Here is a 16,777-nt window from a genome sequence, read left to right on the forward strand (position 1 = left end):
GTGAGTATATCATAAATATATTCTCTTAAATAACTTTGAATTATAAGGTATTTAGATCAGAAATTTGCTTAGGGTGTAAATAAATTATATCTCCTTTGAAAAGCGTTTAAAATGCACACAAGGTATTAATGAACGATTAATACAGTCGACCCCCTTGAAGGTGAAGAACGAAGTGGCTGGTCGCTGTCACAGTCACTTGTGAGCTAATAACATTGTATTCTATTTGTGGCGTCATGATGGGCAAATGGTTAGCGAGGCCGGCTTGGAATCTACAGTAGGTTCGAGCCTCATCGCTGCCGTTTGTTTCTGAGTGGCTAAAGTCCTTTGGCAAGACTTGAAGCACGACTCGACTTTGCCTCAGTCCACCCATAATAATATTGGGGATTTGGTAGGATAGAGCATGGAAGTATGGTTATACTTCCATGGATAGAGGTTGCAATGTGAATGCTCTAATCCTATGCGCTTAACAGCTGCAATGGAATGTATTCTCCACGGGGAGTTGAGGAAGAATAAAGGGCTGTTGTGCCATTGTGATCCATTCTGATTAATAATTGTAAAGCGCTTTGAGCACAGATAATGCGCTATATTATAAGAGCAAACATTATTATTATTTAAACAATAATGTACGCCCTCCCAGCCCATAATGGACGAAAGCAAACTTTGAACGACATAATGGGCAAGGCGACAGCCGAGCCCATTATGGAGTGCAAAGTTTGCTTGAGTCCATTATGGACTGGGAGGACGTACATTATTGTTATTATTTTATAGTTTTGCCAATTCCAGTGAATTTGTAGACCGAGAAACGCAAAACAACGTATACTATACACAGCGCTGAACATCGTCTGCCATGTTCGGCCCGGAAGCTGAATACTAATCATAGCGACACACGTACGTACACGTACACACACATATACACTTCAGTGAACTGCTGTGAACACAAATTTGTTTCATGAATGCGTTGTATTTTTAAACAGTGGAAATGACAATCATAAGTAACAACATACATTTCGAAAAGATACCTAGTCGTATGAAGAAACAGAACAAATAAGCTTGTATTGTTATGCTCGTTCAGGGGCCGCGATGCCCAATAACGGAGTACATTATCAGTAATAATGTACAGCGATGACGTCACAAAATTCACTGGAATTGGTAATGCTATAATATAATTATTAATATTATTCTAGGATGATCTTAACACAAAATAATGACGTTATTAAGTATTTACAGTATTATATTTACAGTATTAAAAAAAATACTGTTGTCGGTGATTTGTTCTGGCACTGGCAACAGTATTTTTCGTGCCAAATCACCTGCTTTTTACCAAAAATTCTTGCACAGAGACCTTGCAGAATTTTCGTGAAATGTGTAAATTTTCCGGTCTGTATTAAGGAAACTATATATACATGTATGAGCGAAAAACCAAACCAAAATATCCTGGGATCAAGTATGCTTCATCAAAGCGCCATCAGTATTCCTACAAAAATAATTCATCAATTGATTATCACTGTCCATTGAGGTTTACACTTTTAAGTACAAAATGTATCTAAAATTTTGGACTCTATTGAAAGTTACGTATAATAGACTAGCTATAACTCAGAATTTTGCATTCCAACAGTGAATGTACATGTACATGTACAAATGTAGGTGCAGAAATCTATATGTATAATGTATGGTTTCACCCTTATGGGAGGCAGCTCAGTTTAAATCTGTGGTTAGTGTGTATCAGTCATCACATGTAAATTATGACAGTGAAAAACGTGTCTCCAACAGTTTCGCCAAATCAAATTTTTTGTAGCCCGCTAGACTTTTTATTCGCATTTGGTGACTTGGCATCGAGAGCCCTGGCCTGGAATATAATGACACCCCCTCCCCCATACATGTAGAAATGTCATGTACATCAATGTCTACATGTATGTCTAGTTTTACCATGGTTCATCAAGTTTACATGTACATGTACTCTTTGAATTTAGAGAATGGCACCTCCGAAGATCAACAAAAAGACCCCTCGTTTGGTATCCAGTGGTGGTCTAGTAAAAGACAAAACACAGGCTGTACAAGAACATCCTAAACCAGGTACTTCAAAGTCCTCTCAGTCATCAAACACTATGCCATTAAGACAGAGTAGAAAGAGAAGTTCAAGAAGTGACTCTGGTGCATCTCAGGTAAATATTGGATTTTGAACTGTTTTTGAGCTTTTTTTTGTTATGGTGTTAAGCAGAAACCAATTCCTGCTGGGATAACTCAAATAGATGGGTGCTAGGCCTCACAAAGTTGGGTGGACTTTTCTTCTAAATTACGCCTAAGGCTTACCTGCCAAAAACCAGACATTTCTTACTCCTACTGTACATTAAATTTGATTATGGAGCCTTCAAGACCCAAGAATTTTTCAAATGTATCCCAGTTCCTTAAAAAATGGCCAAAGTAGCACCACAATAATTTACAGGGGTAGTATGGCAAGATCATGTTGAAATGTGAGTGAGATACATGTATCAACATCACACCCATACTACCCTCTTGAAAATGTTGTGGTGAAGGAATTTTTAGTGTTTGTTTTGTGATTTAAATAACAAAACAAAAACTCAAAAACAGCTCAGTATCAAAACTAACACTAGAATTATTGCATCTAAGAGGAAGTGTAACATGCACACATATGCATCATTGCATGTGCACATGCATGCATGCAAAGACCAATACACCAGAAAACCTTTTATATACAATGTTTAGACATGTACAAGCCTGAGTCGGGTACACTGTGTAGTAAAGCAAGTACAAACATGTACATGTAGATGGTACATGTACAATGTATAATCTGTATTCTGTGTATGAAAATATCCATTTTATGTAGAATATCTTTAAAATACACACTTCAAATTCTGCAGCATTTGATACATACATCAACCGTAACAAAACACACATGTTCTAAAAAGCTACATTGTACTTGGTGTAGTTTTTAGTTTTAATAAGTAATTTGCATTATTAATGATTTTCAGTAATAAAGCCATATCTGAAGAATACACACTTCAAATTCTGCAACATTTGGTCTCATTTAAGAATGCACACTTCAAATTCTGCAGCATTTGGTCTAATTTAAGAATACACACTTCAAATTCTGCAACATTTGGTCTAATTTAAGAATGCACACTTCAAATTCTGCAGCATTTGGTCTAATTTAAGAATGCACACTTCAAATTCTCAGCAACATTTCGTACATACATCAACCATAAAAATTATTGATAAACACACAATTCCTGAAAAGACTGTAGGCATAGCAGTTATTTTTAATGCGTATAATTTGGTACACATGTCAACCATAACAATGCAAACATGTCATATGAAGCTCATCAACATAGCTATTACTTTTAATGAGTAATTGCATACTTAATGATTTTCAGTAATTAAAATATATCTTAAGACTACCGACTTCAAATTCCAGATAATTTGGTACATACATCAACCATGACAAGGCACACATCCTACAAAGCCTGTTAATATACATGCCATTTTTAGTTTTAATGAGTAATTTGCAAAATTAATGATTAGGCAGTATCTGATGAATGAAAACTTTAAATTTCATTTAGCCTGGTACATACATGTACATGTACATCAACCCAATCTGATGAAAATCCGATGTAAGTGACAGTGCAATATCTTTTTGGCTGTTAGGTTTACTGTCGTTTTTTTTCTTTTGTGAGCGCTCACTACATACATCTGACATAATACCATAGGTTTCCCAAACCACACAAGAGTCCTGAGTGAAGTTGCTCAACCAACGAAAATGCATAATACATCAAAACATATGAGTACAATACTTCAGAGCACTCTGTTTGAAAAGAGCTCAAGCACAGAGGGCAGACAGCGATGTTATCATTACATTCTCTTTCTTTCAATTTTGAACATTGAGTGTTATATTGTAAGTGGGATTCTTATTGGCTTCTCATAAGTGTGAGATTGGGTTTGGGAAAACCTATAGTATTGTGTCAGATATGTAATGGGCGCTCACAAAAGAACAAATGACAGGAAATGTATAATTAATAATATAATTAGTTTTCCAAGTAGGGGAACATCATGTTTAATACCTATAGCCAAGAATTTTGCATTCCAACAATGTGTGTAAGACCAAAAACCTATGGTTTGCCCATACAGGAGGCATTCAGTTTAAATCTGGTATGTAGATGGTATAGTATGTCTGTGTAAGAATATATTCATTTTAATCATATGAAAAGTAAGAACATTCAAGCAATCTTTAATTTATCTGTATTGTAGTACAAATGATGCAGAGAAGCAATCTTTAGTCACCTGGATAATTCGCATAAATATTCATGTTTCTCCAGAATTAAGGTTTGATTAAAGTTTGGGTCCTGAGTTATTGAATAAATCCAGTTGTTGGCATACTTGTATTTATCAAAGAGTAGTTCTTAAGTATGTTTGCTCTTATCATCAAGATCTTTATTGTTGTTGTTTTCAGAAAAAGAAGAAAAGAATACAAGATGCAAAAAAGATTAAAACTGAAAAGAGGACTGAGAAACTACTGCAAGGAAGGAAACAAAAGAAAACACCACCTCAGACTCAGAAACCTCAAAGACAAAAAGGTAGCCTGTATTTAAAGTGATGACAAAGGCATTGCCTCCATATTAGCTATGACTAGTATGAGGATATATATGGCAATGATGGAAAGATGATTTTAATCATTGACCATGGAGATCCTCTCCCTACTGTCTATTTTGTACATACATGTAACTGTGATGTGAAGATTGTCATGATATCTACTGTAATAGGTATTTTTTATCTCAACAGCAAAGGTTCCTTCACATACTCTCATATTGCAGAAGTGATATTTGACAGTACAACTCCAAACGAGTATAAAATTGGTCTCAGATTCACAATCAGATTCAGATTGGGGGAAAATATGAGGCCATTCTCATATTGAGCCTCAAGTTCAGCCTCATAGTTGAAAAATCATGATAAGTCAGATAACACCAGAAAAAAGCAGTCAAACAAGAAATAATAACTTAAAGGCTGCCAGATATGTTTCCTCATCATGCTCATTTGATGGGAGAGGGGATGTCTCAGATTGCATGGGGAAAATTACATGAATACCAGAGATAAAAGTTTGTTGTCAAGACATTAGAGAGGTCAAAGTTCAGCCTATGCGTTTGTTGGTAGGCGCACTATTCCAATGATGTATCTACACAAGGATTTAAGTGTTATTTAAAAGTCTGTAGAAAGTAATATTTTACGATGGGTGAATAATGGGACATTTCCTGTAGTCCCTATGGTGTAATTTCTTGTTTGACTGCTTTTCTTGTGGTGTTATTGGGATTTTTCGAATATGAGACTGAACCTGAGGCTCAATAGGCGACTAGCCTCATATTGTCCTACAATATAAATCTGATTCTGAATCTGAGACCAACTTTATAGTAATCAATTGAAAACCTAGCTTTATTTTATACATCTGTCTGGATGATTTGTCATTGGGTACACTTGGTACACACCAGGACTGTACACAACAAATCTTTTGTCACCAATTTCCGTCTGCTGCAAAACAGGTGTTTCGTTACTTGTTAATTTTCAGAAGATAAAGCTACAAAGCCCAGTGACAAACAGGACTGACACTTTGTCACAGCATCAGTGTTGGCTAAAACTCATACAGGTTAATTAAAAGTGCTCAGATATTTTTCATAATTGTGATTATATTGTGATTATATTGTATTGTCAAATTGTATCTCCTTTTTCTTCCTTCTATTAAGCACAAAGAAGTCTTGATAACTTCCAAGAAAAGATAGTATCTACCAAAAAGTTAGCCAATTGGAAAGTAGTGCAGAAGCCAACACACGACTTGGTGATTGGTTTAGTTGATCAAGCAATTATGTAAGTTTGACACTGTACAATAAAATTTAATTTGTGCAAACTTGAAAGTCAAATATCTTTATGAGTGTGAAGCTACCATCATATTCATATTCATCTTCACTTTCAAAAGTTGACCTCTAGCTCAATGTGAATATGATGATAGCTTCACACGTTCATCATCAGATTCGAAGTCTTCCGAATGGGTACGAACACGCGTTCGGTAAATCACATATCCTTCATTGGCAGGTTGAAATCATGTGATTGTAATTACTTTTCACTTGATTTGCGTGGATTTGCATGCTTTCTTCTTATTTTTGCCAGAGTATCCAATTTGCACCATGAATTATTGTTGTCATGGACCATAATTTTTACAATCGATTGCGTTGACCCTCCCCGATCAAGGGAACTACATACATTGTGATAATTGTGGTCTTGACAACGCTATTTTGTTTAAATTTCACCAGTGTAAGTGTTAAGTAGGGTTTCAAAGATAGCGACACTGCTGGAAATCAAAACACACCCAGCCAAGCTGTATTTTATTACATTACTCATACAGGTTTTTTGTACACCCAAATATTGATATTTCATTTTCAAAGATATGGGAAAGTCATACTAAACATCCAAATTAGTTTTTTGTATAACAACAATAATTCATGTGCAAATTGGATACTCTGGCAAATCCACGTAAATCAAGTGAAAAGTAACTACAATCACATGATTCCAACCTGCCAATTAAGGATTTATGTGATTTGCCGCGGCCCGAACGCTTGTTCGTACCCATTCGGAAGACTTCGAATCTGATGATGAACGTGTTAAGCTATCATCATATTCACATTGAGCTAGAGGTCAACTTTTGAAAGTGAATATGAATATGAATATGATGGTAGCTTCACACTCGTAATATCTTTGCCTACATATAAACTGCAATGCCCTCTTCTCAGAGGTATTTCCCTTCAATTGTCTATGCAGACAGTAACAAGCTGGTGTTAGCAAAACAGTCCATTGAATACTGTAAAGTTCAATGTTTTACACATTTGCACATAAAAATGTGAAATGATAGCAGCCTGTTTTACATTTAGTAACTGATGTATGACACTTGGTCTCCTCCAAACTGAGATAAACTGGTTACAACTAAAATACACTACAGCCTTATATTATACATTGAAAAAAGATTTTATGTTCAAAACAGTTGTATACTGTGTCATGTATTACTAAAGTATTGTTCTTGTTAGTGGGCATTAAGAAGGAGTAATCTACTTGACTTCCAAGGCATTTTATTGTAAGTTATTCCCACCAAAATTGTGGTATAAGGTGTAAAACTTTATGCAAGTTTTACCAGACTAGGGATTATTTTGTGTGTGGACACACAAATTTGACCTTGTCTGGTACATGATATTGTAAATAATCATGTTAAGAAGTTTGAACTGGAAATGAGCAAACAAGAAATACAATCGCAGTGGAACTGAAACTATACAGCACTACATGACCTTTCTAAAGTCCAATAGGTCATGAAGTATAATCAGGTGACTTTTGACGTCAACCCTACAATATATGCTATAGGGGTATAGTGTATTGCTTAATTGAATAGGAAATTGATGTGACCACACTGTTTGAATACTGAGGTGAACTTTGACAGTTGAACATTGATTGCATGAATATATTAGCAGTATCAATTAGTGCAGTATCAGCCCATTTAAAGTTGTAAGTAGAGAATGGCCAATCTTTTGAGGTATGTTTTTGTAGTTAAACAAATGAACAAAATGACAACTGGACAACTGAACAGCACAACACAATGTGACGAAGAACAGTCCGATTTGAGGGGGGAAAATAGTGACAGTGGTAGCGTATGTATTCCTGAGGCTGAATAATCGATGAAATGAAAAACCTCAAATGATATTAACGTGGATCTGATGAAGCATCAGAAATATGATAGAAAGAAGCAACAACGTAAATTCCAGAATCCAAGAACATCGGAAAACAACATGGCCATGGTTGCAGTATGACAACAAAAGTGGTACTATGTTTTGTCAAACTTGTTGGGACAGCCCAGGCATTGCAAGCAAATCATCTCAACTTAGCAAAGGAACCGACCACTTCAAAAGTTGATTAAAAAAATCTCCAAAAAAAACTAAGCTTAATGAACGCAAACATTGCCTGACTAGAGGAGTCCGTGTCGAGGTAAATTTGAATTCACCAATCATCAAGGCTTTAGCAAATATCAGTGCTAAAAATATACTTTGTTAACGATGTTGTTCAACAGATTTGAAATAAAATTCAAATTGAAAATAAAATAGTTTGTTTCTTCCTAAATATTTCATTGGGGGAAAATGTCCTTCATAATAGACTGACTTACATTCCTGTCTTGAAAAAATTGGATCAAAATATAAAGTTGACATGCTGTATACAGATTCATGGGAAAGATTTAATGTTTCATATAGCGGGACCTGAAACCACTAATTCTTTCAGCAGGACCACTGGATTTTTTTAAGGCACTGGTCTGGGGACCACAGTTCACAAAATTATTTGTTCACCCCTTGGGACTGTCATTACCAATTATCTCCTCCACTATGCATTGTAACAGTTATGTCATTACATGCATGTATGTGTACTTGTCAATAAGTTATTCTCTTTTCCTCCTTTGTGTTTTAGGTCTTCCTTGAACCATACAAGTGCTGTCAGCTACAGTAATGTTCAAGACCATTTGAATAATTTAAAAGACAGGTAATTAATTATTGAACAACATTGCTGAAAATATGTCTCCATATCTTTGACAATATCAGAGAAGATAAACATATGTCACAAAAAAGAAACAGCAATAGACTTAACAGTAATTCAAGAAATTATATATGAATGGACTAATTAATCATTCAAAAACTTATTTTTACATTGTCACAAAGGTAGCTTGCAGGTTTTTTAGTATTTTGTTTGATTGTATGAATGATGGGAATTTTCTTGATATCTCTCTTTGGACAATATGTGAAGTACTGGTTCAGTTGTGAATTTTACAAAAGGAAATAAAGTAAAACCAAACGTTTTCCTTCACAATAGCAATACATTATGCTGCCTGTATACATGTATACATGTACCTGTACATGTATACCTGACCACTTCACACATCATGGTTTCAGGATGATGCTTTATTGTCTTGTTTTATACAGAGTTACAAATCAGTTGAAAGGACTAAAAGTTCCAACAACAAGGTACATGGATTATAGAAAAATGGAAAGTCAATGTGTAAGTAAAGCAGATCTTCTGTTTTGTGTTGTTCGTTTCAATGAATGTCAAAAAGGCCAAGTGATAAATATTGATGCTATACACAGTGTACTAGATCTCATGAAAATAGGAGGATTTGACTTTTTATCAAGTATTATCATATTTGGAAGTAATCACAAAAATCATGACAATGTAAAACATTTTCATTTGATAAACCTTGTCGTATTTGAATCATTTAGATCATGTTAAGGGAGACAAACACTTTAATCTCCATCCAAATTCTATACATGTATGTAGATGGTCTATAATCTCCATCCAAAGTCTATACATTTGTACATATATGTAGATGGTCTATAATCTCCATCTAAAGTCTATACATTTGTACATATATGTAGATGGTCTGTAATCTCCATCCAATGTCTATACATTTGTACATATATGTAGATGGTCTATAAGCTCCATCTAAAGTCTATACATTTGTACATGTATGTAGATGGTCTGTAATCTCCATCTAAAGTCTGTACATTTGTACATATATGTAGATGGTCTATAATCTCCATCCAAAGTCTATACATATGTACATGTATGTAGATGGCCTGTAATCTCCATCCAAAGTCTAAACATTTGTACATATATGTAGATGGTATATAATCTCCAGCTAAAGTCTATACATTTGTACATATATGTAGATGGTATATAATCTCCATACAAAGTCTATACATTTGTACATATATGTAGATGGTCTATAATCTCCATCCAAAGTCTATACATTTGTACATATATGTAGATGGTCTGTAATCTCCATCCAAAGTCTATACATGTAGATGGTCTGTTATCTCCATCCAAAGTCTATACATGTAGATGGTCTGTTATCTCCATCCAAAGTCTATATATGTAGATGGTCTGTAATCTCCATCCAAAGTCTATACATGTAGATGGTCTGTAATCTCCATCCAAAGTGTATACATGTAGATGGTCTGTTATCTCCATCCAAAGTCTATACATGTAGATGGTCTATAATCTCCATCTAAAGTCTATACATGTAGATGGTCTGTAATCTCCATCCAAAGTCTATACTTGTCAATGGTCTGTAATCTCCATCCAAAGTCTATACATGTAGATGGTCTGTAATCTCCATCCAAAGTCTATACATGTAGATGGTCTGTAATCTCCATCCAAAGTCTATACATGTAGATGGTCTGTAATCTCCATCCAAAGTCTATACATGTAGATGGTCTGTAATCTCCATCCAAAGTGTATACATGTAGATGGTCTATAATCTCCATCTAAATTCTATACATGTAGATGGTCTGTTATCTCCATCCAAAGTCTATACATGTAGATGGTCTGTAATCTCCATCCAAAGTCTATACATGTAGATGGTCTGTAATCTCCATCCAAAGAGTATACATGTAGATGGTCTATAATCTCCATCTAAATTCTATACATGTAGATGGTCTGTTATCTCCATCCAAAGTCTATACATGTAGATGGTCTGTAATCTCCATCCAAAGTGTATACATGTAGATGGTCTGTAATCTCCATCCAAAGTGTATACATGTAGATGGTCTGTTATCTCCATCCAAAGTCTATACATATAGATGGTCTGTCCTCACAAACTAACAGAGTTATGCATGGCGCAATGGCTACATTTAGCATCTATGATGCTTTCTATCAGGCCATACAGGCATAGTTGTACACTGTTATGATGCCTTCTATCGGGCCATGCAGGCATAGTTCTACATTGTTATGGTGCCATCTATCAGGCCATACAGGCATAGTTGTACACTGCTATGGTGCCTTCTATCAGGCCATACAGACATAGTTCTACTACTTGTAATGGTGCCTTCTATAAGGCCATACAGACATAGTTCTACTACTTGTTATGGTGCCGTCTATCAGGCCATACAGCCATAGTTCTACACTGTTATGGTGCCTTCTATCAGGCCATACAGGCATAGTTGTACACCGTTATGGTGCCTTCTATCAGGCCATACAGGCCTAGTTCTACTACTTGTTATGGTGCCTTCTATCAGGCCATACAGGCCTAGTTCTACACTGTTATGGTGCCTTCTATCAGGCCATGCAGGCATAGTTGTACACTGCTATGGTGCCTTCTATCGGGCCATACAGACATAGTTCTACACTGTTATGGTGCCTTCTATCAGGCCATACAGACATAGTTCTACACTGTTATGGTGCCATCTATAAGGCCATACAGGCCTAGTTCTACACTGTTATGGTGCCTTCTATCAGGCCATACAGGCCTAGTTGTACACTGTTATGGTGCCTTCTATCAGGCCATACAGACATAGTTCTACTACTTGTTATGGTGCCATCTATAAGGCCATACAGGCATAGTTCTACACTGTTATGGTGCCTTCTATCAGGCCATACAGACATAGTTCTACTACTTGTTATGGTGCCATCTATCAGGCCATACAGGCATAGTTGTACTACTTGTTATGGTGCCATCTATCAGGCCATACAGGCATAGTTCTACTACTTGTAATGGTGCCTTCTATCAGGCCATACAGGCATAGTTGTACTACTTGTTATGGTGCCATCTATCAGGCCATACAGGCATAGTTCTACTACTTGTAATGGTGCCTTCTATCAGGCCATGCAGGCATAGTTGTACACCGGTATGGTGCCTTCTATCAGGCCATACAGGCATAGTTGTACTACTTGTTATGGTGCCATCTATCAGGCCATACAGGCATAGTTCTAATACTTGAAATGGTGCCTTCTATCAGGCCATGCAGGCATAGTTCTACACTGTTATGGTGCCATCTATCAGGCCATACAGGCATAGTTGTACACTGCTATGGTGCCATCTATCAGGCCATACAGGCATAGTTCTACTACTTGTAATGGTGCCTTCTATCAGGCCATGCAGGCATAGTTGTACACTGCTATGGTGCCATCTATCAGGCCATACAGGCATAGTTCTACTACTTGTAATGGTGCCTTCTATCAGGCCATGCAGGCATAGTTGTACACTGCTATGGTGCCATCTATCAGGCCATACAGGCATAGTTCTACTACTTGTAATGGTGCCATCTATCAGGCCATACAGGCATAGTTCTACTACTTGTTATGGTGCCATCTATCAGGCCATACAGGCATAGTTCTACTACTTGTAATGGTGCCTTCTATCAGGCCATGCAGGCATAGTTCTACACTGTTATGGTGCCATCTATCAGGCCATACAGGCATAGTTGTACACTGCTATGGTGCCATCTATCAGGCCATACAGGCATAGTTCTACTACTTGTAATGGTGCCATCTATCAGGCCATACAGGCATAGTTCTACTACTTGTTATGGTGCCGTCTATCAGGCCATACAGGCATAGTTCTACTACTTGTAATGGTGCCATCTATCAGGCAATACAGGCATAGTTCTACACTGTTATGGTGCCTTCTATCAGGCAATACAGGCATAGTTGTACACTGTTATGGTGCCTTCTATCAGGCCATACAGGCATAGTTGTACACCGTTATGGTGCCATCTATCAGGCCATACAGGCATAGTTCTACTACTTGTTACGGTGCCTTCTATCAGGCCATACAGGCATAGTTCTACTACTTGTTATGGTGCCTTCTATCAGGCCATACAGGCATAGTTTTACACTGTTATGATGCCTTCTATCAGGCCATACAGGCCTAGTTGTACAAGTTGTCTGTTTAAAAGTGTGCATGGTTAACTGTATAAACTTGTTTCTATTCATTTCAATCACGAACACACACTCAAACTCAAACACAAACACAAACACAAACACAAACACAAACACAAACACAAACACAAACACAAACAAAAAATAGCAAGTAGGCCAAAGAAAACAAATTGTGTGGTTCAGATAACACCCAGTTACAAAACACGGTGGGTAGGTAGACAATTTTATTTTCCATTTTCATGTTCTATATTTTTTGTCCCCCAAAGGGGACTATTACAATGGGCTCTGCCCATCCATGTGTGCATTTGTGATACCTCATTTCTCAGACATGCAATATTCGACTTCTTTCAAACCTGGAACATATGGGACATACACACATCAATTTGTTTTTCGATATATGGAAATATGACCGTATGGCGGCAATATTTGTAGTTACAAATCAATATTTACTGCATAACTCAAAAACTGTGATACATAGAGACTCCATTCAAGTTTCTACCCCAGATCAGAGTTGCAAGCTATCTTTAGAAACTTGACCATTTGACCTTGACTCTGACCTTCAGGGTCAAATATCAAAATCAAGGCAATTCTAGCCTATCACAGACTCATTGTAGTATTTGTATATTGTCAATTCTTTGAAATTATGTTCACAAGTAATATGCCTTGACCTGAATTTTCAGGTTCAATCACCAAAATTCAGCAATTTCCTGCATTCTCACATACTAAAAATGTAGTATTTGTTTGTTGCCACCAATTTTTTAAAAATCATGTCTCCATTCTGTCACGTAGAAGTAATATATTTGAAGGGGATGTTTCTTCTATGAAGACTTCTTGTTTTTATTTTTGGTCTGGTTCAGGTGTTAAAATGTACTTAGAGGTCAACAGAGATTTTTCATCGATGTGTTTGCATTTTCCATATGATATGTAGAAGACATTGTGTGCTACACTATATTCTGCCATGTTGTTTTGAGTACAAGATGATAATGTCATCAAATCTCACAATTTCTTTCATGACTTTGCAAAAAATTTCGATTTTTTCAAATTACGTATACTTACAAAAAAGTTTAGGGTTGGCAGTGAAAAACTAAGTTGGGGTTGAGTTACAGGAACCAAACCAATAATAAATTTGTTTGGCCTTATAAAAATAATGTTATTTTTTGTATAGCTCTTTATCAAACTGTGCTCAAATTGCTTTAATGACAATTATGATATTTTGACAGAAATTATTGGAAGAAGTCCTTGTACAGAGTTCCAGTCAAGTTGAACTAATGGAATCACAAGCAGAACAATTAGAAGAGTAAGTCTTGCAGATTTTGCGTGCTTGAAAAATGTCTCCATGATGAATGACTAGATGTCACCACTAGATGCATTATGCATGCAAAGGATGGTGTATTTTACTTCTGAATTTTATACTCAAGTATTTCTAGCCAATTATTACCCCATTTTCTCCCTGCCTCCCTGTAATGACTTCATAAATATGGGAAGAAGAAATATAAATTTTTCACAAATCACATGAACTATTATACAATTTGTTTTGTCTGTAGATCTGTCAAGGAGAAAGAAGATGAAGTCAAACAAATTGTAGAAAAAACAAACTTATATGAGACAAATCAAACAAAATGGAAGAAAAAGGTACACATGTTTATGATTATAGGATCAGAAGTGCTATAGAAGAAACCACATCTATATTTTAAAGGCCAGGGTTTCAATCCCAGGTTCCCACATTAGTGTTATTTCAGTGGAGCCATATAGATTATGTAGGACCATTCATTTGTACAAGACCAACTTATTCCATAGCTCTACCCATAAACAGTGGAGTTTTCTTCTCCAATGTCTATGCTCTGCCAGACAACTGTTTTCACATCATAATTTTACAATCCTAATCAAAACTGGATCTTTCAATGGTCCCTGTGAATGGGCATAATGTTTGTCACACTGATCTGATGTGTGGAATGCAAACAGAAGTAATGTTTCGGTTGTTTACATGTAGGATGAAATCTCTGCCATAAATAATGTGTCACTTTATTGTGTGAAAGTGTGAAAATATTGAAATATTGGTGATGTCTGTCTGTTTTGTATACAGTTACATCCCATTCTTAGAGAAGACTATGCAGAACAGTTTAATATAGCACCACTGCCAGAAGAAAGCTACCAAGTGCCAGCACCAGAGGTATGCATATATATGATATAATTATGGCTGTTAACTGTGACTTGGACTAGAATATTTACAGGAGTTTGTTCATATATCAATGATGTAACATTCTAATCAAGGTTAATTTCATTTCTCAGCTACTTCAAATCATTACATACCAGTACTAATGTAGCTACATGTATCATTCAAAAACTGTCTGTCACCAGGAATTACAATTGTTTCCTGGGTGTAACATGTATCTTTTTGGTGAATTAATAACATATGGTTATCAGAAAGACAAAAGATTATATATTTTGGCCACTGGGAGTACTGTTCAAAAACAGTGTTTGGGCTGGTCTTGATAATAGTTCTTATACAGTTTCATTCCTTGAAAAAAATTGTTCCCAGTGTTTCACAGCATTTTCAACCAATCGAAACGTTCTGCTTACTTCATTTCAGATGCCATAATTTGTTGGATCTCACTAAGTTGTTTTAGCCATATTTTGTTGACTACTTCATGTACAGCCATATTATGTAGCCCTCACTCTGACTCATGTTGTGCGCCATCTTGTGACGCTTCTTTAAAAAAAAAATGACTGCAAAATGGGCAATTGGAATTTCATTGTTGGTATTTATAGGTGGCAGTGTCAAATTTAAATTGCCTTGCCGCAAAATGGGCAATTGGAATTTCATTGTTGGTATTTATAGGTGGCAGTGTCAAATTTAAATTGCCTTGCCGCAAAATGGGCAATTGGAATTTCATTGTTGGTATTTATAGGTTGCAGTGTCAAATTTAAATTGCCTTGCCACAATGTGAAGTACAATTATCACTGTGAGTATATTATAGCTGTTAACAAAGACAAACGAAAGGCACTGTAACAAATGGATAACAATACACCATCTTATTATGTAAAACAAGAGCAACTTATATTGTAAACAACTGAAGTTACCAATAAAATCTTATAAATATTTTTTAAAAAATATGACATGAGAAAAGTTTGTCTGGTAAAATATTTGCATTGCTTAGAAAGTATGAATTTTACACACAGTCTTCAATCTTTCTACTCCTTGTCATGTGTCCAGATTTGTGAGTGTTGCAACTTGTGTTTTTATTCCAAACACAAACTTATTTATACATATGTAAGTTTTATTAATCTGTTTTTTCTCCCAGGTGAATGATGACTTGGATCCCCAACAGACCAGGTTATTACAAAGATTGTCATATTTACAGAGTTCGAATGCTGCCAGTGATCTGACAGAATATGTGGAAAATGTTGGTGCTGTAGCTAATGCCCTAACAAACAAGGATTGAGCCTGTAACATTAATGACATGATATGTGGTAGATGCTGGACAGGTGCTGTAGCTAATACCCTAACAAATACAGATGGAGCCCATACTGCCAATGATCGGACAGATTACATGGGAAATGTTGGTGTTGTAGCTACATGTAATGTTGTTCATGATCTAAAAAGAATTGTGGAAAACATTGGTGCTGTCGCTAGTACCCTTCCAAAGACAAGCTGAGACTAGATTGACAGATTATGTTGGCACTAACACAGACCATGCATCAACTATGCTACAAGCAATGCAGATAGCTGGAGTTTTGTAAATAGCAGCTAAACTTAAGTTGCTAGAAGACGAAAACCTAGATTAACAGATTCATCCACATATAGTTGAGAGTATGGGGGAAGGGGGAGTGTTCTTTTTATATGGTTTTTAAATGCTTCCATCAAACATGTTTGAACACTCTTGTAATCATGTTCCACATAGCATGATACTAAACGCATTGTATAGGCTGGCTTGCTGAAGACTCATTGCACAACCACACTGATATTGTAATCTGGGACATACATAAATATTGATGGCATTTGTACATACTCAATGTATGTGCTTTTAACATACTGTGA

General features: G+C 36.1%; 1 protein-coding gene across 1 annotated transcript; it reads left to right on the forward strand.

Annotated features, from left to right (window-relative positions):
* The first annotated feature begins 2,105 nt into the window (after positions 1–2,105).
* LOC144449196 (uncharacterized) lies at positions 2,106–16,766 on the forward strand. Its single transcript, XM_078139700.1, has 9 exons — positions 2,106–2,162; positions 4,466–4,589; positions 5,748–5,868; positions 8,497–8,568; positions 9,006–9,081; positions 13,959–14,035; positions 14,283–14,370; positions 14,822–14,908; positions 16,041–16,766. The coding sequence occupies exons 1-9, from the start codon at positions 2,106–2,108 to the stop codon at positions 16,179–16,181; spliced, it is 843 nt and encodes a 280-aa protein (XP_077995826.1). The 3' UTR covers positions 16,182–16,766.
* The last annotated feature ends 11 nt before the right edge of the window (positions 16,767–16,777 follow it).

Source organism: Glandiceps talaboti, chromosome 18, assembly GCF_964340395.1.
Source record: "Glandiceps talaboti chromosome 18, keGlaTala1.1, whole genome shotgun sequence".
In the NCBI taxonomy this organism is placed as follows: domain Eukaryota; kingdom Metazoa; phylum Hemichordata; class Enteropneusta; family Spengelidae; genus Glandiceps; species Glandiceps talaboti.

What these genes read in the sequence shown, in the direction of transcription:
- LOC144449196 (XM_078139700.1), top strand. Translation starts at nt 2,106, where the DNA reads ATGCCATTAAGACAGAGTAGAAAGAGAAGTTCAAGAAGTGACTCTGGT. An exon ending in GAAACCTCAAAGACAAAAAG is followed by an intron (nt 4,590 to 5,747) that starts GTAGCCTGTATT and finishes CCTTCTATTAAG; the next exon opens with CACAAAGAAGTCTTGATAAC. An exon ending in ACCAAGTGCCAGCACCAGAG is followed by an intron (nt 14,909 to 16,040) that starts GTATGCATATAT and finishes TTTTTCTCCCAG; the next exon opens with GTGAATGATGACTTGGATCC.